This window comes from Pelobates fuscus, chromosome 4 (assembly GCF_036172605.1).
Source record: "Pelobates fuscus isolate aPelFus1 chromosome 4, aPelFus1.pri, whole genome shotgun sequence".
In the NCBI taxonomy this organism is placed as follows: domain Eukaryota; kingdom Metazoa; phylum Chordata; class Amphibia; order Anura; family Pelobatidae; genus Pelobates; species Pelobates fuscus.
The window spans coordinates 49,479,262-49,505,157 of record NC_086320.1 but is presented as its reverse complement, the minus strand read 5'-3'; the positions used below and the strand labels follow the sequence as shown (position 1 = coordinate 49,505,157).

General features: G+C 41.1%; 1 protein-coding gene across 1 annotated transcript in view; it reads right to left on the bottom strand.

Moving 5' to 3' along the window:
* The window catches only part of BAALC (BAALC binder of MAP3K1 and KLF4), a 77,281-nt gene that overhangs the window by 6,373 nt on the left and 45,012 nt on the right, over nucleotides 1-25,896 (bottom strand). Inside the window, exon 2 of the mRNA XM_063450283.1 lies at nucleotides 12,167-12,330. Coding sequence (XP_063306353.1) covers nucleotides 12,167-12,330 — 164 coding nt within the window. The remainder of the gene's footprint in view (nucleotides 1-12,166; nucleotides 12,331-25,896) is intronic.

The following is a 25,896-nucleotide window of genomic DNA, read 5'->3' as shown; positions in this document are numbered from 1 at the left end:
TGGTTATGTTTATATTTAAAGTATGCTGATTCTAAATATGTAATTTTATATTGTAAATATGTAATTTTTTTATGGAGATTGGATGTATGGTTTTAAAGTTATGTAACTGTATTTTTCCTGCCTGTGATAATTATGTTAAGTATTGTGTACCATAATTATACCACAGGCAGAGGAGGATGATTTTGTATGTAATTGCTGGGAGTGTTTTCTGTAATGTACGTGTGTGATTGGCTGTTCTGTAAAACCCTGTGGGTGGTCCTATCTAAGGGAAACCTGCATAAAAGAAAGCCCTTTGGGTGCCAATAAACAGAATGACTTGACCCTCTAACTTGCAGCCTTGACTCATGTTTGTAGGAGACAGCTATAATCACTACAGGGATTGCTATGCTCTTCATACTCCCTTAGCTACTGAGCTCTTGTAAGAGCTCTTTTTCCTGATCCTGCTTCGCTCTACAGAAGGAAGAGGTTCACCTACTGGAACCTGGAGCCTGGTCCAGGGCGCAGAGCAGACGTCGAGATACCAGCCCAGCAGCGGTGGTTCGTGGAGCCTGCAGTACTTATGGTGGCTACGCAGTAGTTATGGTGTCTACGGTGCTGATGGTCCTTTGGTGAGCGCTAGGGGCATCCTTCCTATGGTCCAACTTCCAGCCCGCCTGGAGGCAACCGTAACATTTGGTGGCAGCGGTGGGATGGCGTCCTAGCGCAAGGAGCAGCACCCCAACAGCACTGGTATCGTATGAGAGTTATTGAGGGCAACGCTAGCCACTGCGCAGTGCCCCTACCTACAGCAGCATGGAGCCAGTGAGTCCTTGCACAGCATCTGAGAGTTTCCTCGACCGATTGCATGGCTTCCTAGCCCGGAAGTGTTGAGCGGTTTCAGAAGAGGAGATGTTGGGGTACAGAAATGAGGTCAGAGCCGAGCTGTGGGAAGAAGCCTTAGAGGAGGTCCAGTGTTGGCGAGGTGATCATAGTCTCAGCAGAAGGCAGCGAATCCAGGCTTGAATGGCAGAGTGGATGCCCCTCCTGGGCAAACAACCCCTTCCAGTGTGGGTGGCTAAACTAGAGGCTCTAGTATATAGCAAACTGTGGTTTGACAACGCATACCAGGCGCTACAGTGGTACGCGACTCAGCTTGATTCAGAGATGGCTGAGTATGAATTCCCTGAGTGTGGGGATTACAATGGCCCTGGTCTATTCTGGGAGAATATAGACGATGATGACTTTGGAAGGGCTACAGACTCACGCTTCTGGGACCTGTATGACGACCGGGAAGACGTGCTGGGTCTCCCTAGAGCTATTGACCTGGAGGCAGTCCTGCGGTACCTAGTCACCCAGGAGTGTGACCTAGAGTGGAAGTACCAGCACCTCATCAATGGGTCCCGGGAAGAGACAACCGGTCCCCTTTCTCAACAGCATCCAGAGGTCCCCCAGGAGAGCACAGCAGCAGAGCCAGGTCGAGAGCCCTTCAGCTGGAAGGATATCGTAGAGGTATACTGGGAGGAACCTCTGATGGCAGGTAGAGATGGGACTGAGGTCTCTCTACCGGCCCTACAGGAATGCTGGGCAGTCGGCCCAGATCCCCAACCCCTGGGTGAGTTACAGGGAGCAGAGAGCATCGACCTCCCTCCCCAGCGGCAGCCTGAGTTACAGGGAGAGGAGAGCAGCGACCTCCCTCCCCAGCGGCAGTGCTTCGTGCAGAGGGAAGAGACAACTGGTCTCCTTCCCCAACCACAACCAGAGGTACCCGAGGCAGCGGGCCTCATAGACTGGTCCTGGGAGGACCCCCAGCAGGCAGGTGGAGATGGGACCGCAGTCTATCTACCAGCCCTACAGGGATGCTGGGCAGGCGGCCCAGATCCCCAGCGGCAGACCCAGCTACAGGGAGAGGAGAACATCAACCTCCCTCCCCAGCCGGAGTGTGCCTTCCAGGGAGAGGAGACAACTGGTCTCTCTCCCCAGCCGCAGCATGTTTCACAGGGAGCGGAGAGCATCGACCTCCCTTCCCAGTGGCCGCAGGAGTATCAGGAGGAGGAGGTAAGTCAATTCTCCCCTCCCCAGTTAACACCTAACTTGGGCCCAGGGTTAACAGTGGAGATGTTAACCCCCACTGACCACCATGTTCCCTTTGCCACCGGGCAGGACTATGCCCCAATTCCTCCAGCAGAAGAGCTGGCAGCTGGGCAGAGTGCAGTTGGCCTCTGCCCTCCCTTTGACCCTTGTACAGAGCTTGACATTCTGCCGGCTATCCCAGCAGAAGAGCTGGCATAAGGACAGAGCGCCGCTGGCCTCTGCCCTACCGACCCCCTTGTTACAGGACTGGCCTGCAACCCCCTCACCCCAGCAGAAGCGCTGGCATCAGGGCAGAGCCCGCTGGCCTCTGCCCTCCAAGTACCACCAGCTATTTGCCCAGCTGCACCAGGAAGGCAGAGGATGCTGCATTTTCATCTACAACCTGGAACCTACAGGCCAGTACTATTTATTGTGGGGGGGCTACTTTGCTACTTGTTATTTGTGGGTGGGCTGCGAGACTAACTTAGGCACTGACCGACAGGAGGTCAGGTGCCTGATTTGTCTCCCTCCAAAAGGGGAGATATGTTACAAACTGCCATTTGTAACTGGCCCTTTAAATGACAAATTGCCCTGCTTCCCTGGGGTGTGGAAAAGCCTATTTGCCAGCCTCCTTCCTCATGACTATGGCCCCTGGGAGATTGTGCCCCTGAAAACTTATGGACTTTTATTGGGTGTGTATGACATATGTGGTCTACAATATTTAGTCCAAAGCATAAAACTGCCTCCAAAGTCCTGTATTATTTCATAATACATGCTGCTTCCATCTTTTACCCAGTTAAATGACGCATCTGGCCATCCACTTAATCGAAAAGAAAATGTGATTCATCAGACCAGGCAACCTTCTTCCATTGCTCCATTGTCCAATTCTGATGCTTTCAGTGGTGGACAGCGGTCATCATGGGCACTCTGACTGGTTTGCGGCTCGGCAGCCCCATACACAGAAAACTGTGATGTGTATTCTGACATCTTTGTATCGTGGCAGCTTTTCTTCTGTGTGATTGGACCAGATGGACTAGCCTTCGCTCCCAATGTGGTTTAAGAAATGTTGGGTGCCGATGACACTAACACCAATTCACCAGTTGTCCTTTCTTGCACTACTTTTGGTAGGTATTAACCACTGCCTAATGGGAACACCCACAAGACTTGCCGTTTTGGAGATGCCATCATTATTTGGCCCTTGTAAAAGTCACTCAGATCTTTTTGCTTGCCAATTTTTCCTGCTTCCAACACATGAAATTCAAGAACGGACTGTTCACTTGCTCCCTAAAATATTCCCCACCCTTGGCAGCTGCCATTGTAACGATATAATCAATGTTATTCACTCCATTTTTACTTCACCTGCCAGTTCTTTTTATGTTGTGCTTAATCAGTGTATGGCATATCATCATACTATTTACAAATCTCAAGCAATGTTCAAAATTACCAGGAAACATATGTAAAACAAAACACAATCAACAGATAATAAAATTGCAGTTAGCTACAGAACAGCATAATTGCATAACAAGTAAATTAACTAAGTAATTTACATTTAAATATTGTAGTTTAGTTTGACAGATTAGCCGGAAGATATCATTTTAGGTCAATTGTGTCCATCAGGTCTGCCACTATCATAAACTAAATAGTTATAAAATATTTTTTTTTAACAAATATTAAGAAGCACGCCTGTTGTGTTGTAAGGGTGACACGTCTACTACATTCCCATTCTGTGATATAAAACATTTACTATTTTTTAATAAAAACGGGTTATTCTTTCGTTGGAAGTTGCGTTTTAGGCCAACAATTCCAGACTTCTACAATGTCTGCTGTGTTGAAAAGTTTTTGTAGAAACATCTCACTAACTGCATTTTTTGAGAAATCTATGGGAGTGATGCACTTCTCCTAATACTCAACATAGCAGTTCTTAATGGAAGAGGTATACAAGGGTTACATTACTATAGTTCTACTAGATGTTGTTTTTTAGAGTTTCTTTAAAAACCTTGCATCCGTCATTTTGCAAAAAAAAAAGAAACGGGGGGGGGAAACAAGACGATTATCTCTGATGCTTCATATCTGCAGAATATGTTCTGCTACAGTAATATAGGAAATGATCTGCTGTAAAAGGTCTTAAATCACATGTAGCTGTTGCAAGATGTGAAATCCACTTATTAGCTATTAGTATAATGATCAGTCCATCACATGATTCTATAATTAGAATAAACTTGTGTATTTACTACATTTCTGCTTAATTAGCCCATTATTGTTATACATTTTTAATTTAAAAATTGTTATTACTATTTTAGTCTATATTTTATTTTTTATTTTATTACTATTTTAGTTTATATCAGCCAAAGAAGACTGTTGTACATTGAACATAAAGCACAGTTTGGTGCCGTATAGTTATATTAACTACAGATGGAGTAAGTGCATAAACATACACAATGTCCTGCACACCCTTCTGTTAAATGAATATGATAGACATGAGATGCCATCTGACAAATTTTCTGTTTAAATCATGTTAACCTCATGTGACTTGACCGGCTTTACACCTGGCTTGCAACGTTTTAACAGATATTCTGTTTTAACACTTGGAGTGCTCCTTTAACCCATTACATGACAGGTCCCCTGACCTCCGGAGTAAAAAGAGAAAAAAAAGTTTACTAGACGTGCATTTAGTTTTGGACAAATAGCAATTTGTCCAAATTTTGGACGACTGGCGATTCATCTGAAATTCTGAATTCTGAAATGGCCAATTGACATATTATGACATATTAAACAAATGAAACTGCTGATGGACAAAACAAAAACTTGATGTTTATTGGAGTTTCCTTTGGACCCTGAAACACTACATAAGACTCAACATGACATATCGTTCTACCAAGTTTTATCAATAAGTACTTGTCCGGTTTATGCTTCGGTTATTTTGGTCACTTTTGAAATACAGTATTCTTTTAACTGCATTTCGTGTCTCTTACCATTTTGCCTAAAGGTTATCACTGATGTTAACCAGTGCAATTACCAGGATTACCGAAAAAATTGATGTGTCTCTGTGAAAGGGCAGTAATGGATTCCAAACTTGGAGCCATGCTGGGTCTCTGATAAATGTGAGTGACACAACAAAAACCCAATTTTTAATAGTTACTAACGTTTTGTACTATGCACACAATACTAGAATCTGCAACATATTTTCAGTTTTTACCATTTATGCCTTTTATCACAGAGTATTTTCTCATTAAGTATTACATGCGCTGTACTCTTTTTCAAATTTTTATTTTCCATTATCATTTTCTCTAGTGCCAAGAAGTTAATGGAAATTTTAAATAGAATGTTAATGATATGGTTGGTATTATTGACCTATGAATCCTTTTTAAATCCAGACAGTTATTATTATTTATGAAGCTGTAATGTGTTCTGTGTTGTATACAGCAACAAAATTACAAAGAAGCCAGCAGTGAATAAGGTACGTAGTTTCAGCCTTGCTTTAATCCTTTAATACGTGATTCTGAACTTTTCCTGAGAAAGCACACGAGAGATGTGTCTGTCTATATCAGTCAAACGTCCTGGGGAAGTGAAAATCCATTGATAATGAAATAAGCACATGGTTGCAATGTATTGCAGACAATCAACATGCTACGTCTTATGTAATCACTGTTAACAAAAAACAAAGCTTAGCTTGCACGAACAGAGATGATAGTTCATCCGGTTCATTACAAATCCTTTCATGTGCAAATATAATTTTGTTAATTAGTAACCACATTGCTACACTTTTCCAAACTACCTATTCTGGGGTAAACTTTTCAATTTCTTTCTTTTTACATTTTTTTTATGTTTTATTTTTACTTTACCACAATTCACTGATTAGTGAACATATTTCTATTGCTATATACGACTGATACAATAATAAAGACTGACCATTAGTGATGTCGCGAACGTAAAATTTTCCGTAAATGTTCGCGAACGGGCGAACCGGGCGAACCGCCATAGACTTCAATAGGCAGGCGAATTTTAAAACCCACAGGGACTCTTTCTGGCCACAATAGTGATGGAAAAGTTGTTTCAAGGGGTCTAACACCTGGACTGTGGCATGCCGGAGGGGGATCCATGGCAAAACTCCCATGGAAAATTACATAGTTGATGCAGAGTCAGGTTTTAATCCATAAAGGGCATAAATCACCTAACATTCCTAAATTGTTTGGAATAACGTGCTTTAAAACATCAGGTATGATGTTGTATCGATCAGGTAGTGTAAGGGTTACGCCCGCTTCACAGTGACAGACCAAACTCCCCGTTTAACGCACCGCAAACAACCGCAAACAGTCCATTTGCACAACCGCAAACTCCCCATTTGCACAAGGTTGGATACCAAGCTAGCCATGTTCCTTGTCCTCACTGATGTCATTGAAGGTCTCTTCCGCCACCCAGCCACGTACAACACCAAGGGTCCCCGAAAGGTGACAACAAGCCCCCTGTATTTATTTATTTTTAAATGTACACTACTGTTACACCAGATATGAGTTGCACTGGTGTGACACTGTGCCCTGGCAGGCCCTGAAACGCACACGTGTGAAGGAAACTGACTGCTATTATATTACAGTCAAAAAAGTTTTGTTTTTTTTAAAATGCAAGCTATTGTGACACCAGATATGAGTGGTGGCACTGGGCAAGTGGACACAGTATACGCTGTGAGCCTGACACACACGCTGGCAGGCAGGCAACTGCAATTAGATTACACAGGAAAAAAAAAAGCAGACTGATGTTCTAGCCCTAAAAAGGGCTTTTTGGGGTGCTGTCCTTACAGCAGAGATCAGATGAGTCCTTCAGGACTGTAGTGGACACTGAATACACTAGCCTAGTTATCGATTTCCCTATAAAATCAGCAGCAGCTACACTGTCCCTCCTCTCACTAAGAATGCAGATTCCGGGGGGCAGGGCCTAGCTGTCATGGAGGAAAGACGCACTTTGTGTGAGCTCCCTCAATATCTCACTTTAAGCACCTATCAACAAGCGAAATTCACCCCAGAAGGGGATGACCCAGCAATGTTGCTCCTACCTGACCGACCCGACATGCTTAATAGCGGTCAGCAACTCGACAGAGTCTTACTTACCTCCGCGTGGCAAATGTGGCCTGGTGCTCACCGGGCGGGAGAGGCGGCCGATCTCCCGATTCTTGGATGCCCAGGAGCAGCTATGTCCCGGCAGGAGCTCCGTTACCCCCCCCCCCTCGGACTGGTGGGGGTTATCCCGGTCCACCCCGAGAGGCTGTCTGGAGCTAATGGACACACAGAACACAGCCGCCCAGGATGACATACTCATCTGCGACTCTCCCAATATGGCGGCAGCCGCGTGTCCTCCTGGTACCAGCAAAGCATGGCAGGATATTGAGTCTAAGCTGGACAGAAATCAATTTTGGGAGCAAATAACAAGCAGAAAGCCCCAACAAGCTCCACCACAGCCCCCAACAAGCTCCACCACAGCTAAGCGAAGCAGTCCCCATTAAAATCCACCAACGCAAAAGGCGTCGAAGACGGGACCGGAGGCACAAACAGAAATGCAGATCCTGGCCCACGTCAAGCACTCGCCTCCACCTTAAGCCACCACAATCCCGCACCGGACGTGAAGCACCACCGGGACAGATCCGACCACCCGACAAAACAAGCTTCCACCACCTCAAGCCGGCACTCAGCCAGAGACTTGCCTTTGTTGTTCCAGGTATCAGGGACTCCCAGGGTCTGCACCTGGCGCCCAGAAGGGATCGGATGAGCACAAGCAGTAAACAGCAGCCTGCCAAGCATGTCCCACTATAGCCGATCCTCCACACCATGCCTTTGATCACATGAACTGCTCTCTGCACATTAACTAATCGTAAAGTAGCAAGCGTTTAAACATGTCATTATTTCACCTCCTAAAGAGTTTATTGTCGTAGTTCCTTACATGCCTTTACCTTAACCGTCCATGTATTATGTTATTCACTAGTCTCATCTCATGGGGCGACTCACACTTGATTTATAACTAGTGGTGGAGCTGCTGATATAAATACACAGTTGATAACGTGCAAGCTACACCCTAAACATGACAGCCATCTTTCACAACAATGTACTGCTATATACTCATACCCTCAGTGCAACTAGCCATGATATACGCACGTTCAGCCTAGCATGCTCAAATATAACACACTTCTGTCTAAAAAAAAAAAAAAAAGAATGCAGCTTCCGAATGAATCTAAAATGGATGCTGTCCAGGAGGTGGCAGGGTCTGGGAGGGAGGGTCTGCTGCTGATTGGCTGGAATGTGTCTCCTGACTGTGAGGTACAGGGTCAAAGTTTACTCAATGATGACGAATAGGGGTCGGACCAAACATTGCATATGTTCGCCATCCGTGGCAAACACGAACAAGCTATTTTGCTCTTATTGATTTTTAACCAGTAAAACCTTTTTTACTTTACTTTATTCTGCTGTTGTCCTTTGTGGGGAGAGAAAGTGCCTTATCACCAAGAACCAGTGGAGATAGCTTGAATAAGCTCATTATTCACATGCCTTTACAGCCAGAGCCTGCTTCCTAAGGCTCTGCAGATTGTGAGTGACCCATTACCTTTGTTTTCACTCTGCTTATTAAGTGTAACAGTATTATACTATGCTTTTTTCTTGAATTCCAGGTCAAAATCAGGATTCACTGAATATAAGTATAATCTGTTTATTATTTATTTTCTGTTGCACCTCCCAAAATCCAATTTGCTATTTTCTACGAACAAGCTATGTTCGCCAGGAACTATTCGCCAGCGAACCGTTCGGGACATCACTACTGACCATGTACACTGCTCTTTGCATTTATTACTCTGCCCATCTAACTATCAGGTCTATTATTATTATTATTATTATTGCAATTTATATAGCGCCAACAGATTCCGTAGCGCTTTACAATATTATGAGAGGGGATTTAACTATAAATAGGACTTACAGGAACAATAGGTTGAAGAGGACCCTGCTCAATTGAGCTTACATTCTATAGGAGGTGGGGCGTAAAACACATTAGGACAGGAATTTGCAATCAAATAAGGTGGACTGTCCTTTAGGAGAGGGCAAGAGACAGGTATGTGAGGTATTGGTTAGTCTTGGAGGCCATAAGCTTTCCTAAAGAGATGGGTTTTAAGGCACTTCTTAAAAGATGCAAGACTAGGGGAGAGTTTGATGGCGGTAGGCAGGCTATTCCATAGGAAGGGAGCCGTCCGCGAGAAGTCCTGCAAGCGCGAGTTGGCCGTACGAGTGCGGACAACGGACAGGAGGTGGTCACGGGCAGAGCGGAGAGACCGAGAAGGGACATACCTATGGATCTGTGAGGAGATATAAGAGGGGCTAGAGTTGATCAGTGCTTTATAGGTGTGAGTTAGTACCTTGAATTGACTCCTATAGCATACAGGAAGCCAATGTAAGGACTGGCAGAGGGGTGAGGTGTGAGAGAAACGACTAGAGAGGAAAATCAGTCTAGCAGCAGCGTTCATTACGGACTGTAGGGGTGCAGTACGGCTTTTGGGAAGACCAATCAGGAGAGGGTTACAGTAATCCATGCGGGAAATTACTAGAGCATGGACAAGCTCCTTGGTAGTATCTGGTGCAAGAAAGGGGCGGATGCGGGCTATGTTTTTAAGATGGAATCTACAGGATTTGGCAACATGCTGGATGTGAGGCTCAAAGGTGAGACCAGAGTCAAGTAGGACGCCAAGACAGCGCGCTTGCAAGGATGGACTGATGTTGGTACCACAAACTTGGGAGAGCGAAAGAGGAGGATCAGTATTAGGAGGAGGAAAGACAAGGAGCTCAGTTTTTGAGAGATTAAGTTTCAGAAAGCGGGAGGACATCCAGTCAGAGATGGAAGAAAGGCAAGCAGTGACACGTTGCAGGACGGCAGGGGAGAGGTCCGGGGAGGAGAGATATAGCTGGGTGTCATCAGCGTACAGGTGGTAGTGGAATCCAAAAGAGGTAATAAGTTTGCCAAGAGCGGCAGTATAAAGAGAAAATAGAAGGGGACCAAGGACGGAGCCTTGGGGGACTCCAACCGAGACAGGGCGAGGGGAGGAGGTATCATTAGAAAAGGAGACACTGAATGAGCGTTGGGAGAGATAAGAGGAAAACCACGAGAGGACAGAGTCACAGAGACCAAGCGATTGAAGAGTTTGAAGAAGGAGAGCATGCTCAACGGTGTCAAAGGCCGCTGAGAGGTCAAGAAGAATTAGTATGGAGTAGTGGCCTTTGGATTTAGCTGCGATTAGGTCGTTAGTGACTTTGATAAGGGCAGTCTCTGTAGAGTGGAAAGGGCGGAAGCCAGATTGAAGGGGGTCAAGGAGAGAGTTGGAATTGAGGAAATGAGACACACGGGTAAAGACAAGTCTTTCCAGAAGCTTTGAGGAAAAAGGGAGCAGGGATATGGGACGGTAGTTAGAGAGGGTGGATGGGTCGAGGGATGGTTTTTTTAGTATAGGTACTACAGTGGCATGTTTAAGGTCAGCAGGGACGATGCCAGAAGAGAGCGAGCAGTTGAAGATGTGTGTTAGAGAAGGCACGAGACAAGTGGAGAGAGATCTGATAAGGTGAGATGGGACAGGATCGAGCGGGCAAGTGGTGGGGAGAGAGGAGCAAAGAAGAGCAGCCACCTCTTGGTCAGTAGCTGGGGAGAAGGTCTGAAGGGTAGGAAAGGCATGATCTATGTGTGATTGAGAAACAGAAAGGCAAGGAGGGGAGAATTCTTTCCTTAGCTGTTCAATCTTGTCAGTGAAGTAACATGCAAAGTTATCAGAAGTAAGGTTAGTTTTGGGGGTGGCCACAGCAGGGCGAAGAAGAGAATTAAAGGTGTCAAAGAGACGCCTGGGGTTGCGGGAACATGAACTAATGAGAGAGGAAAAATAGGACTGTTTGGCAAGGGCAAGGGCTTCTTTGTATCTACTCAGTGACCCCCTTTCAAGTTGCCATTCAATTCTATTTCACTCTCTTTTCCCTGTGTCTCTCTCCTTGTGATTCCCCATCTCTTTCTTCCAGTCTCTTTCCCACTCCTTATTAGCCAGGGATGGACCCTATGTAGTGGCTATAGGGATTCACCTATTTACTACTCTCCTATCCTGAGTTATATCTGTCTTGTCTATTATTGTTATGTATTTTTGGCCACCTGACCTTGGGCTTGATGTGTGAGTAAGTAGGAAATAATTAATTAAGTAATGACATTCTAAGGACTGGTAATGTGAAATTATACCTCTTTCTACCTTTTTCTGTCTTTAATGTTAGGGTAATTACACAGCCTGACAGCTCTATGACATCCAACAGATGTGTAAGTGATAGAAAATAACTCAAGAAACCTTGATTCCAAGCCATGTGAAATTTGAGACATGCAATTGCCTTGGTTTAACCTTGGCTATATTTGGGTTAGTATGGGGGTTAACATAGACAATGTCTTTTCATTGTGGCCATGTGGCACGAATATAATGTATGCTCCTGGCGTGGATAAAAACTGTCTACATGTGTGGTAGCTGCAGTGGACACGAGCAATCCTACACCTGTAATCCTGTAAGTAGCAATCTGAGCTGTCCAAAATGCCCATCAGGTATTGCACTGATGTGTTTATTATGTGTGTAGTAACCACAAATGGAGAAAATACCAAAACTTCAGGTACCTATATAGTCTACATGCACACATAATGATTATCATAATGCAGTACAGATTAAATAATTAAATGTGAAGTGTGTCTTGTGCTGAAGCAGGTGCAAAATTAATATGTGGAATGGAAGATTTTAGTAAAAAGGCTGCAAAGACCGCATTCTTTACTTAAAAAATTGTAACTCAGTGAGGATATGATAGCACTGCACAAGTATATACAGAGGCTTTCTGGTAACCTTTTCATTAACCATAATGTACAACGTACAGGGAATTATCCATTGAGACTCTAAGACAGGGGATTTTACCTAGAGCAGAGGAAAGAGTTATCTAAGTAAGAACAATAGAAATGTGGAACTCTGACTAAAGAGGTTGCCTTTTACAAAAAAGAATGAGGATTTCAGGGGCTTTGCTACCATTTCATAACTTGGCAATCGTTTAGAAATTTGCACTTAGATAAATATTGATTCACATTAAGAACTTACATCTGAAGACCTGGACACACTCTTTTGCTTCTGGCTCTTGCTTCCAGTGGAATAGACAGTGGGCTTTCCACATTGAGTCCCTGAATTTGTTTTCTTCAGCCCCTCTTTGCCAGTACATGACACAGGGACACATGTCTGTGTTGATTTACCATCTTCAAGAATGCCTTAAAGTGGAAAAAAAAAAAGTCAGAAATGAGTCTATTCGGTCTTTTTTGCTACAATTATTTAACATTTTGTTTTGTTTCTATGTAGTTCCAGAAACTAAAAATACATTTATTATTTAGAGATTATGGAGGGAGTCTAGAGCACACTAGTAATCCAGCAGCTGCTCAACAAAACTGGGAAATATAAAATCTTTCATTCACAGCTGGCAGTAATTTATAGCATGTCTTCCTCTGAATGAAGTCCCTGAACACATGATATCAAATATGTCATCTGCCATCATACATATTCAACTGGGGAATAGGAGGAAGGCTGATGCTCACTATACAAATGGAGTGGCGTAGGCCGTCTGTTACCTGCCACTCCACTTGTAGTAAACTTAAGCTCCCATCATGCTTTGGAAGTGTCAAGAGGCTAGCAACCTGTGACACTCATCTATTCTGAAAAGTCTATCATGCCTAGTTTTTTTTATCAAAGATTGATGTGAGAAAGAATCTTCAGAAAGGTATCCTCATGCATTTGTCCAAACCTGTTCAATATACCATATATGCACACACACACACTCATTCACACTTTCCTTTCCTATCTTCTGTTATTACAAGAGGAAACTGGTACCTGATAGATTACTGTCCTATGAATGCTATTCCTTTGCCGTAGAGGTGTTAATCTCATTGTGAAGTGTGCTAGAGGTTTATGGTTGAGAGTGGCTACAATAGAAAAATTACATTGTGATGACATTTCACACGAAAGCAATTACAGTAAAAGACATGCCTGCATTTAAATGTTCTTACGGATCACAAAGAAGGGGATCCGTAGGATGGAAAACAAAAAGCAATAATTTTGTACTTGACAAAATGAAAGAGAGCATGATTGAATAACTAAATTCCAATAGGATTGAATAATAATTTATTATAGATGTCTTACATATGGTATATAACACAGGAAATAAAAATCTCTTGTTGCATAGTAGGGAATTTCTTTTAACCAGTTTATCTGACTATCTGTTTCTTTAATTTAATGAGAAATTAAAACTGTTTGAGATCCAACTATTTAATTTCAAATATTTCGATTGATAATATTATGTGTTATTTTGGTGATTTTTTTTTTAACTCTGCTGTTTTTAAATGATGCAAATATGCTTTAACATTCGACAATTAAGTTAGACACAAACGAATAAATTGTATAAATAGGAGGCTCTTGGAGAATGAACAGATACACTTGGGAAAACTCCAGTGGGGAGTGCGAAACGCATAGTGAGTGAAGTCAGTGTTACTGGAACTAAGAACAAGTACGCAAGAGAGATTCCGGCAACACACGAGAATTGTTCTAGAGCTGCACCACTGTAGGATACTCGCAATTTATTGACTGTTTCACGGCTTACTAATTTGAGTCCAAGTTGCTTTTAATGTCTTTTTATGGTATTATTCTGTATTTGGGGAATTGGGTGATTAATTCCCACTTTAGTTTTTGGTGGCTCCTTCATAGCGTCAATTTATTGCACATTCTTTGTTTTTTCTAGATAAGAAAATTAAAAAATACTGAAAAATGATCAAAACTCATTCCATTATGCAATTATACTTTGATATGTCTCCTCCATCATGTCACTGAATTTACTACTGAATATACACAAACTGTGTTACAATTCAGGGACAATGTACAAAATGTGGGCCAACCAGCAGGTATAAGAGTTCTGCATTGAGTTTTGAACAAAGCGCAATTTGTCTAAAATCGCCAGGTTGTCTGAATTTTCGAACTCTGCACCGCCAAATTGACGTATCATAAAAAGGTGACCCGCACCACGTACAATAGTTGTGTTTGTTTTGTGATTTTGAGTTTCATCTGTGGCACAAGAATTTGTTTTATTTTTTGGGTGGATGGGGGCAAATAAGCAACTTAGTTTTCCATGATGGAAAAGAGGTCTGCCCAATGATGCGGGCTGCATCTCCTGTTTAATCAATTGGTGAAAATAAAATAAAAAAACCATAGCTGGTTAGGTGACAACTATCAAATGTTGATTTTATTTAAAGTTCAAGTGCAAAGAGGTCAACAGAGAGGAAAAAAAAAGAAACAGTAAAAAAATATATATATATTTACATATGATATATTTGATGAACATATAATATATTAATATAAATAGATTACTGTCCTATGAATGCTATTCCTTTGATTCTCCTCTTTTTTTCTTCATTGGTTACTTCGCCTCACTTGACCTGTGTACCGAATGGTGTGTATATATTTTGCAGTGAACTGCAAACTATATACTTAATATTTATAATTTGCAGTAAATGTATTGGCTAAATCTCGTACCTATCTAGTTCGGCTGAATCTTGTCCAAGAATATTTTGCATGGACAGTATTCGGATGAGTCGAACCGCCACATGGACACATAACGGATAACCTGAACAACATTTTTTTTTTCAGACCAATTGATGTGGCCAAATCGAAATTTTCTGCCATGCACAAGAGGTGTGTTCCATGTGTTACCATGGTTTCTAACATAGCGCTATATATCACAAGTGCACTTTATACATATGACCCTGAATATCTGATGCAAAATAAACAGCCTCAAAAATAACCTACATACACGTCTAAGTGCAGTGGTTTATATGATTATGCAGTTTATGATTTCTTTGAGTATAAATTTAATTAATACAAACAAAACATTTTAATTAACTGTACTTTCATTATTCATTAAAATGAGATGGTGGTCATTTTATTTTGGCAATTGTTGGAAGCTCAGTTAGATATTGCATGGATCACATAATTAAAATAAGTATAGCATTCCCCTTTTTTCCCTTTTTATTGTGAGAAATAAAGATAGATGCAAAATAAAATATGTAAATACAATTATCCGTAACACGTTGAAAAGTGGTTATTAAGACAATGAAAACCTGCATCAAAGTTCCATGTTTAGGATTAGCATAAGATATCACAGTATCGGTTTAGTAGAATTCTAAGCTTTTTGTATAAAATGGAGTGTTTCCGTTATAAATGTCCCATTTTTTCTCTTCTCATTAACATGATTACGAACTGAAGGAATCATTTGACTAGAAAGTATTATTAATTATATACCCCCATTGGTTGGTGGTGAGTTAACTGCAAGGAGACACTATATACTCAATATTATTTTAGAAGAATATTGAGCATATAGTGTATTATACTGAATATTATAAACTTTTAACAAATGTAAAGGCTGTCTGTTTTTAAATGTGCTCGAACCATTAGACACAAAAAGAATGACATTTGACACTATAGTAATGCTAAATATAAGGCATATATACCTTTCTTTCTGAAGTCTCTAGTGCTATACTGTTATACATACTTTAACCCACATTTTCATTATATCTCTTATCAGTGTCATGGCCCACCTAAATATGAACTCAGTATAGCTATTCGGAAGAAGTTATCTCTAAATTCCTCCTCTCCAGCCAAAAATAACCATATATCTCAACCCCTCGTAACTGTTATATTGCCGGAAAGGCAACAGCAAATCTACACTTAAAATTATTCATATAGCGCCAACATGTTCCGCAGTACTATACAATAGGAAACAAGACAAACATTAAATTCTAACAAAACGTGTGTGACATACGGGAACAGTAGATGAAAAGGGCAAGAGCTAGGTAAAAAGGGCCCAAAGAAACAATATACAAGAATGAGAGACAAATACAGAAAGGTATTAAAATTATCTGTATGTACCTGAAGGATGGGAGAGGAGTTTGGGACGAGTTAGCACAGTACACGGAAGATGACAGAGGAAGGTTAAATGGGATGAGAGGTTAAGGGGAAAGCTGCCTATCTAATTTTCTCTTATCCAACTCCGCACAATCCATGGTAACTCATGTCCTTGACACAACCAAAACTAAAGTCCACTTCTTGCTTCTTATCCTTCTGGATCTTCCTCCTGCCATTGATCACTAGCGATAGTTGTATAGTGTCTCAATTTTGTTGTATTGTTATTTATTCTGTGTAGCTGAGCTCTTGACGCTACAACCCTTGTCGTTTCATATGTACAGTTCCAGTGTGAAGTGACAATATGCCATCATGATAATGCACTAAATTGAATTTTAAGCTTTAGAACAAAAAAAAAGCAAGTTTTTCTGTAGGACTATTTTGGTCTAAAAAAATTTTATTGAAAAAAGTCTGCACAGACTGAAATGTTGACTATTGTGTTTATCACTGTGTTTGCTTAATAAAGCAGCAGTTTGAATTTACTTTATCAAGACTCCAGAGTGCTCTCTACTATATATATATTTTGGTTGGAGATTGTGCACCGGAGCACAAAAAGACCGGGAACATCGAGTGCTGGCACCTGGAAATATATATATATATACATATATATATATATGTATATATATATATATATATATTTCTTTATTGATTATATTTCAGCTACATTAATAACAGATAAATAGCTACAATTTTTTATACATAAATGTTACCAATCTAAGTTTTCTAACTCTTTAATGGCGTCATTCTATCTGAATAAACATTTTCTGTAATGTCTGGTTCAACTGCTCTAGTTGAAAAAAAAAACATGGTTCTGAGATTCTGACCTTTTGATACATCACAAAGCCATGGTGGAGAATGGCAGCTCAACCTTTCATTGTAGCTAAACATGTCTGAGTTAAAAAAAAATAAAAATACTGTTTGGTTTGATTTTCCCATTTCAATAACAATTTTAATATCTTAAAACTAACCTATTTGTATTTGATCGACTGGTTTATACCTCAAGGATTGTTGTTGAGGTAACTTACAAAAAATATGAAGTATTATCAAGCTGACTCTAAAAGCAGAAGTGGCCTGGTGGTGGTTGGAGTAACCTTTTAATTTAAAAAAAAAAAACACTAACAGTGTCATGTAAAACAATACTTCCACCCTATCCACAGAATCCAGCCAGGCCCTGGCAGAAGTGACAGTAGAAGAAATGACTGTTGCCCTTCGATCTTTTAAGCCCAACAAAAGCCCAGGCCCGATGGATTTGTTCCGCAAGTCAGACCTCACCTTCCTACAGTCTCCTATAAACAATTTTATATGGAGTAGTTCAAGGCCCAGGGTTCACCGGGAAACTCTGTATGTCCCCAGAAAATCAGGAGGCCTAGGCCTCCCCAACCTACTACACTACAATTACGCAGCCCACCTAGCCCAAATACAGATGTGGCAGTAGCCACCCTCAAAGAAAAGATGGGTAGACATTGAACACTCTATCTTTAGATGGGACTACTCCTCCCTATATATATGTGGCTCCCAAGGCAATTACGACCCCTACCCCCACCAACAGCGCCCACAATTACTCCCTCCCTATATCTATGGGACAAACTACACATCAAATTCGACCTATCCTCATACTTACAGCAGAAAGGCAGCGGGAGATTAGAGAGGTCAATGCGTGGCTGAAGTCTTGGTGCAGGAAAGAGGGTTTTGGGTTTTTGGAGCACTGGGCCGATTTTGTGCTTGGGTACAACCTGTATAGTCGTGATGGATTGCACCTAAAAGGAAGAGGGTCTGCTGTGCTGGGGGATAGGATGGCTAGAAGGTTGGAGGAGATTTTAAACTAGTAGTGGGGGGGGGGGGGGGGGTCAAAGCAATCTAGAAAATGGAGATAGGATAGAAAGGAGATGGGCTTTAGCTCAGAACAAAGGGGGTAGAGATGGGGGGAGGGGAAAGCTCAGAACAGAGGAGGTATGTAATATTGATAATTCACAAAAAGTACAAATGACTCTTGGTAATATTAAATGTATGCTTACTAATGCAAAGAGCCTATATAACAAAATGGGGGAACTAGAGGCAATAGCATACACCAAACAATATGATATAATAGGCATAACAGAAACATGGTGGGATGAGACACATGACTGTGCAGTTAACTTAAATGGGTACACGTTATTTAGGAAGGATAGGAAAAACAAGAAGGGTGGTGGGCAGGGCCGAACTGGGGATACGAAGCAGCCCTGGAAAAAAATCTATCAGGATCATGATGAAAGTCCACAAGAGGGACTGAAACGTTGATCTTCTCTTAAATATTTCAATAAAAGTTAAGTTTTAAGGAAATCTGAGAGCGCAGCCAACTGTTTCACTTGCCTGGATACTGGAGCCCTGGTGATGCACCCGGTCATACAACTTTGAAGCCTGAGTGCAAGGTACAACAGTTTATATATATATATATATATATATATATATTTGTTTTTTTGTTTTTTTTGATACGTTTTTTCTTCTAATTCAAAATATTAGTTCTTTCAGGGTAATTAAATTATACAGTAAAGCATGCGCACATGCAGACACAGACAATCTTACGGATGCACACAAATAGGCTCATTGACAGACAATCTCAATGACACACACAGACAAGGTTACTGGCACACACACAAATTTAGTACAGACAAACTCTGATACACACACAAGCTTACTACAGACAAGCTCACTGTCACACACACACGCTCACTACAGACAAGCTCACTGATGCGCACACACTCTCCCTACAGACAAGCCCATTGACACACACATGCTCCCTACAGAAGAGCTCACTAACACACAGATTCACTACAGGCAAGCTCACTGACACACACAAACTCACTAGCAGGCGCACACACACAGAGGCTCCCTCACTAGCAGATTTGCATGCACACACACACACACACACAGATGCCTGCTCGCCGACTCACTAGCAGATGCACACACACAAAGGCAGACAGTCACTGACACCGAGGCAAACATCCACACATACAGAGACAGGCAGACAGTCACTGACACCGAGGCAAACATCCACACATAAAGAGACAGGCAGACAGTCACTGACACCGAGGCAAACATCCACACATACAGAGACAGGCAGACAGTCACTGACACCGAGGCAAACATCCATACATACAGAGACAGGCAGACAGTCACACACACAGTCACACACACAGGCAGACAGTCACACACAGACAGTCACACACACACGCAGACAGTCACACACACTGACAGTCACACACACTGACAGTCACACACGCAGACAGTCACACAGGCAGTCACACACAAAGGCAGTCACACAAACAGGCAGTCACACACACAGACAGTCACAGACAGTCACACACACAGGCAGTCACACACAGACAGTCACACACAGGCAGACAGTTACACACACAGTCGCACACACAGTCACACACACACACACACAGGCCTGCTTCTTACCTCCACATCCCTTGGAGCTCCTGGAGGCTGGGTGTTGGGGAAGCAGGGACTCCTTCCTGCTTCCCATGCTGCATTTAGCCAGGCCCCTGCCGCATGCTAAGCTCCGCCCCTGTAGCACAGCAAGCTCTGCCCACTAAGCCCCGCCCCCGTCACAATTTTTTATTTTTATTTTTATGATCCCGGCCGGCCATGTGTGAGCTGTGCCGGCCGCCTGGCTCCCCCTGCTCCCATGGGACCCTATGCGGGCGCACAGCTCACACATAGCTGGCCAGGATCACAGGAGCCTGAGTAATTATAAGGGCTGTCAGCCCAGCCCCAGGTGCCGCGGCCCACCGGGAAATTTCTCGGTATCCCGGTGGGCCAGTCCGGCCCTGGTGGTGGGGAATGTTTGTATGTCAGCCATGAGTTAAAGTCAAATCTTAGGCATGTGGAGTGTGACGAGGAAAATGTGGAAGGTTTATGGGTAGATATCTGCTTGGGGCAAACAAAGGGAAATAAATTATTGGTTGGGATATGTTATAAACCACCAAATGTAAATATTAATGAGGAAAAACTGCTGTTAGAGCAAATTGGGAAAGCTGCAAATCGGGGTAACATGTTAATGATTGGAGATTTTAATTACCCGGACATAAATTGGGATAGAGGGACTAGTACTTCAGCAAGGGGAATCCGGTTTTTGAATGTGTTAAATGACACCTTTATGTCACAACTGGTACAAGCACCAACAAGAAAGGATGCTTGTCTGGATCTCGTTATAACAAACAATATTGATCTTTTAACCAACATTCAAGTAGGGGAGCATTTGGGAAATAGTGATCACAATATGGTAACTTTGAAATAAACTCAAAAAAGCAAAAGCACGTGGGGTATATTAAAACGTATAATTTAAAAAAAGCCAATCTAATAAGATTAGGGCAGCTCTACAACATATCGACTGGCATAAACTCCTTAGTGATAAAAACACTGAGGAAAAATGGAAACTATTCAAACAAATATTAGAAAGGTACATTTCACAGTATGTACCATTTGGTAATAAATATAAAAGAAACAAATTAAAACCAATGTGGCTTAGTAGAGAAGTAAAACAAGAGATTAAAAATAAGAAAAGGGCATTTAAAGCATTTAAATCGGACAAATCAGAGGCATCCTATATAAGATATAAGGAAGCCAATAACACTTGCAAAAAGGCAATTAAAGTGGCTAAACTAGAAAATGAGAAATTGATAGCCAAAGAATGCAAAACCAACCCCAGCATTTTTTTCAAGTACATCAATTCTAAAAAAACAAAAAATGAAAGTGTAGGTACACTGAAAACAGAGATGGGTCTGTTAGTTAATAAGGACCAGGAAAAGGCAGAAATTTTAAATAACAATTTTTCTTCAGTATATATTAATGAGGATCCTATGGCAAGAGACAAGCAAATGATTGCTGCAACAAACTTGCAGATAACTTGTAATTGGATAACTCGAGACAAGGTGCTACAGCTATTAAAAAAAAATTAATGTAAATAAAGCTCCAGGGCCTGACGGCATCCACCCACGAGTACTTAAGGAGCTAAGTGGGGAAATAAGTGAACCTCTGTATTTAATTTGTCAAGATTCTTTTGTTTCAGGTATTGTACCAGAGGATTGGAGGAAGGCGGATGTTGTTCCTATATTTAAAAAGGGTTCAAAATCCTTGCCTGGAAATTATAGACCTGTGAGCTTAACTTCTGTGACTGGGAAATTATTTGAACGGCTATTAAGGGATAATATTCAGGATTCATTGGGAAGAACTGTGTTATTAGCAGTAATCAGCATGGTTTTATGAAACATAGGTCATGTCAAACTAACCTAATTGCATTCTACGAAGAAGTAAGTAGAAGTATAGATCAGGGTGTTGCAGTGGATGTGATCTACCGGTACTTGGATTTTGCCAAGGCATTTGATACGGTTGCTCACAAAAGGTTAGTCTTCAAGCTAAAAGAAATTGGTCTAGATGAATATTCTTGTTCTTGGGTAGAACATTGGCTTAAGGATAGAGTACAACGAGTTGTCATTAATGGTAAATTTTCAAGCTGGACAAAAGTGGTGAGTGGTGTCCCTCAGGGTTCTGTTTTGGGACCGCTTCTATTTAACATATTTATATAAATGATCTTGAAATGGGCATTGAAAGCCATGTATCAGTGTTTTCAGATGACACAAAACTTTGTAAAGTAATAAAATGTGAGCAGGATATTGCCTTACTGCAGAGGGATTTGGATAGATTGGGGGACTGGGCACTAAAATGGCAGATGAAATTTAACGTAGAGAAATGCAAAGTTATGCACTTTGGGGTTAAGAATGCACAAGCAATTTAATCCTAAATGGTAGTGAACTAGGGATAACCACACACGAGAAGGATTTGGGAATTGTTATAGACAACAAATTAGGCAGCAATATGCAATGTCAATCTACCGTTGCTAAGGCCAGTAAGGTTTTGTCATGTATAAATAGGGGCATAAATTCTCGAGATGAAAATATAATTTTGCCTCTTTATAAATCGCTGGTAAGACCACACCTTGAATATGCTGTGCAATTTTGGGCACCTGTTCCAAAGAAAGATATCATGGTACTAGAAAAAGTGCAGAGACGAGTTACAAAATTTAAATCTCTTTAGTTTGGAAAAACGGCGCCTGAGAGGGGATATGATAACATTATACAAATATATTCGGGGCCAGTACAAACCATTATCTGGAAATCTATTCATAAACAGGGCTATACATAGGACACGAGGTCACACATTTAGGCTGGAAGAAAGGAGATTTCATCTAAGGCAAAGATGAGTTTTCTGTGTATGTAATGTAATGCAGTGTGTGTCTGTAAGGGGTGCATTGAGTGTGTGTAAGAGATGCATTTTGTGTCTATGTGTGTGTAAGAGAAGCAGTGTGTGTATGCGTAAGGGACACATTGTGTGTTTTGGTGTGTCTGTGTGTGAGTAGGGATGCATTGTATGATTCTGTGTGTGTGTGTGTAGGGATATGTTGTGTGTTTCTGTTTATGTGTAAGGATGCATTGTGTATGTGTGTAGTGTGAAAGAGAGGACTTGTGGGGTAGGTTAGGCACTGAGAGGGGAGCAGTGAGCACTTCCTGTCAGTTCGGCTGGGTACAGGAAACAGACGCTCCTGAACCACGGTCCGTGCCGCCTGGCCACGCTACATTAAGTGACTGGCAGAAGAGAGCGATGTGCGCTTCCCTCCTGCCGGGTCACACAAATCTGGTGGCCCCCGGCCTGGTGCACCCTAGGCCACTGCATAAGCTGCCTAAAGGACCCACTGGTCCTGTCCAAACATATCTAACATCAGAAGAACATTTACTTTCTTTACAATTTAACGTAAAATCGTTAACATTCCGAATTAACATCACAAATCAGTTTATTTCAATGTGATATTTATTTTACTGCCGAACCAGAAACATATTGCTTGTTATATAATATTTTGTTTGACGGAAAAAAAATAATCTGTTATTTTAGTATAAGTAATTTCAAATAAACCTGTTATTGCTACAACACTCATGCAATTCCATGAGAAAGAAAAACAGAGGAATCTGCTGCATCCATATGTTTCTTAAGTATCATTTGCATTATCATTGAAACTAGAAAATAGATGGCAGAATCTATTATTTTGTTAGAGATATACACCACTATGTACATCTTTTTTGTTTCTTGTTTCTATATAGCTGTTCAATAGATATTTAAGGTCTAAAGGCTTAACAAAATAAAATGCAAGTATATTATATTTTGTTTCTACTTACACATTTTAATTTTATTTTAGTTTTATGTTTTTAGTTATATAATTCATAGAAATGGTGCTTAAGCACAGACTAGATTCACTAGAACATCCACTTAAAGGTCCCAGTGGTAAGGTTAATCAATACTTATGGCATGATGTTTTCTAAATGACCAGTCTTTTCAGACAGAACGCACTCTTGATCAGTAATGGTTCATTTTAGCAACCTGGATGTTAGCAAACTATTTTTTCCTTGACGTTCTAGGCCATTGATGCCCAAAGGGTAGATCCCCAGATGTTTTAAAACTACAGCTTCCACAATGCTTTGCCATTCTAAAGGAATTCCAAAGACATGCAAAGCATCAGGGGAGATGTAGTTCTCCAACATCTGGGGTCTACCTTTTGGGCACCCCTATTCCAGGCTATGTTCACACCATGGGGAATGTATGATCCTTGTTGAAGGACATTTTTGGATCTTCTCTTTCCAAGTCTATCTGTATTACTATCTTAAAATAATGTACCTTTCCCTTATCAACCCTTCATCATCTTTCTATGCTCACTCTCTGTAATACATTGTACAGCGACCACGTCATTCATCTGAGTTCCAGTTTCCCAGTACTACCCAAATCAAATGATCTACTAGCTGTTCCAGAACCCCTACCAACGCAGTCCTCAAAGTGAGTTGGTTACAGCAGGACGGCCAGATGTAACCGATGCCATGGCTTGAGTTGAATTTAAAGAATATAAGAATTTTTTTAATGGATTCCTTCTGTAATAGACTCTATATCCAGCTCACAATGAATTACTTTAATTGCTTCATTTTGCCTGAACATCTAATCATGTATTGTTTCCAATTAATTGTAGGCTGCCAATTTACAGGATAGCAGGTCTGGCCGACGGTCAACTTATTAACAATTGAAAACTAATATGCAAATACTAAAACTGCATTAAAGTACAGACCATTTGTATGTATGGTTGGAATTAGGAGTCCACACAAAGAACAGGGGCTGCAGTATTTATTTATTTGTTTCAAAAAGCCTACTTTCGAAAAAGCATACAATCGCAATGCATATATTTATTGTATTTTCTATATTTCTCTCTCTCTGTCTTCTACACGCCTGCCTAGAATATGACTTGATTGACAGGATGATTTTAACTTGCGAGCATATTCTCTCTAAATGTTTAAATAATTATAGCTTTAAATCGGAAACATAAAATGTTAAATTCATGAGGCTGAGATATCTGACACCACACTGTGTTTCATAGATGAGAGACATCAAATTATTAAGTTAACCCCTTAAGGACCAAACTTCTGGAATAAAAGGGAATCATGACATGTCACACACGTCATGTGTCCTTAAGGGGTTAATATACATATTTCCTCCAAGACATTAAATTGTCACTGTCATTTGTTTGAACACAAAATGTTACAAATAATTAAGTTGTGCAGTACCTATAAAAGTGCAAAAATACAATGTGCCCTAGGTTGCATTATTATGCCTATAAAATAATGCAGTAATGCTACAAAGAATGACAGTTTTTTTTAATTGTTAGTTATCAACGGATTCTGAAAGGGTTAGAATATCATCAGTAAGAATAAATCTGCTGCTGAACCAAAATAAAATATTGACTTTTCACTTTTCTCAAGGTTGTATGTTACTTAATTATAAACCACAGTACATTCCCATCCTGTTTTCACCTGCCTATTTGTGAGGGTCTTTGACCAAGAATAGTCCTGTTGTCTACCCTTCTGAAGGCCTTCGACCTATTTCTAGTGAGGAGTAAAGAATAGAAGTATAAGGGTTGACATGTAAACATATGGAAGTAGTTATTTTTATATCCTGATAGAACACTTGCCAATGCCTTGTTTCACTGGACACAATTAAACCTCAAGGCTAACCTAACTGAACATTCTTTTTATCTTAAAAAAATTTTTATCTAACGGTTTTAAACAAATTGACAAATATTGTAACTCCTTTATTCTTGTGTGTATCCTTTCAAGGTTAAGAAGCTTTTGTCCACATTCTGTTGCAAGCCTATACAAACTGTATACTTACACATAATTGAAGTAGTGACTCAGCGTACCTGAGTTATTGCTTCCGGGCGCTCAAGGATGTGGCACAAGCAAGTTAAGCTGCAGATGATTAAGTCTTCCCAGGTCGAGAACAGAAGTCCTGCAAAGTTGTGGCATAGGTGGGATCTCCAAGGATGCAGAGTAGATATGTTTATAATCCTTAATCCTTACCATCTCTGGGTATATACCTTAATTTGGGTTTTAAGGTGTGACCCAGACTCCTCCAGCGTCAGTAAGGGTTAGAGTCGCCCAACTGACAGGAGGACGGCTAAAGTCCCTCTCAGCAGTAGGAGAGTACACCATTCAGGCTTGATTACTCACCCGAAATTTAAGTTTTTGTTTTATTCCTAGAACTGTGGTAACAGCATCTTCTAATTTGCTATTTTGCATTCTTAAACTCTATTGCTTGCGACAGTCTAATTTAGTGCAGTGAAAACGAGAACAGATGATGGTAAAGATTGTAACAAGAAGGGAAGTGAATTTAGGTTAAGTATCAATTCCATTGTAAAATATGTAAAAGTGCATAGGCAATATCTAAAAGTACAGGAAGTTCTAGTGTAAGAGTGACTACGTTGT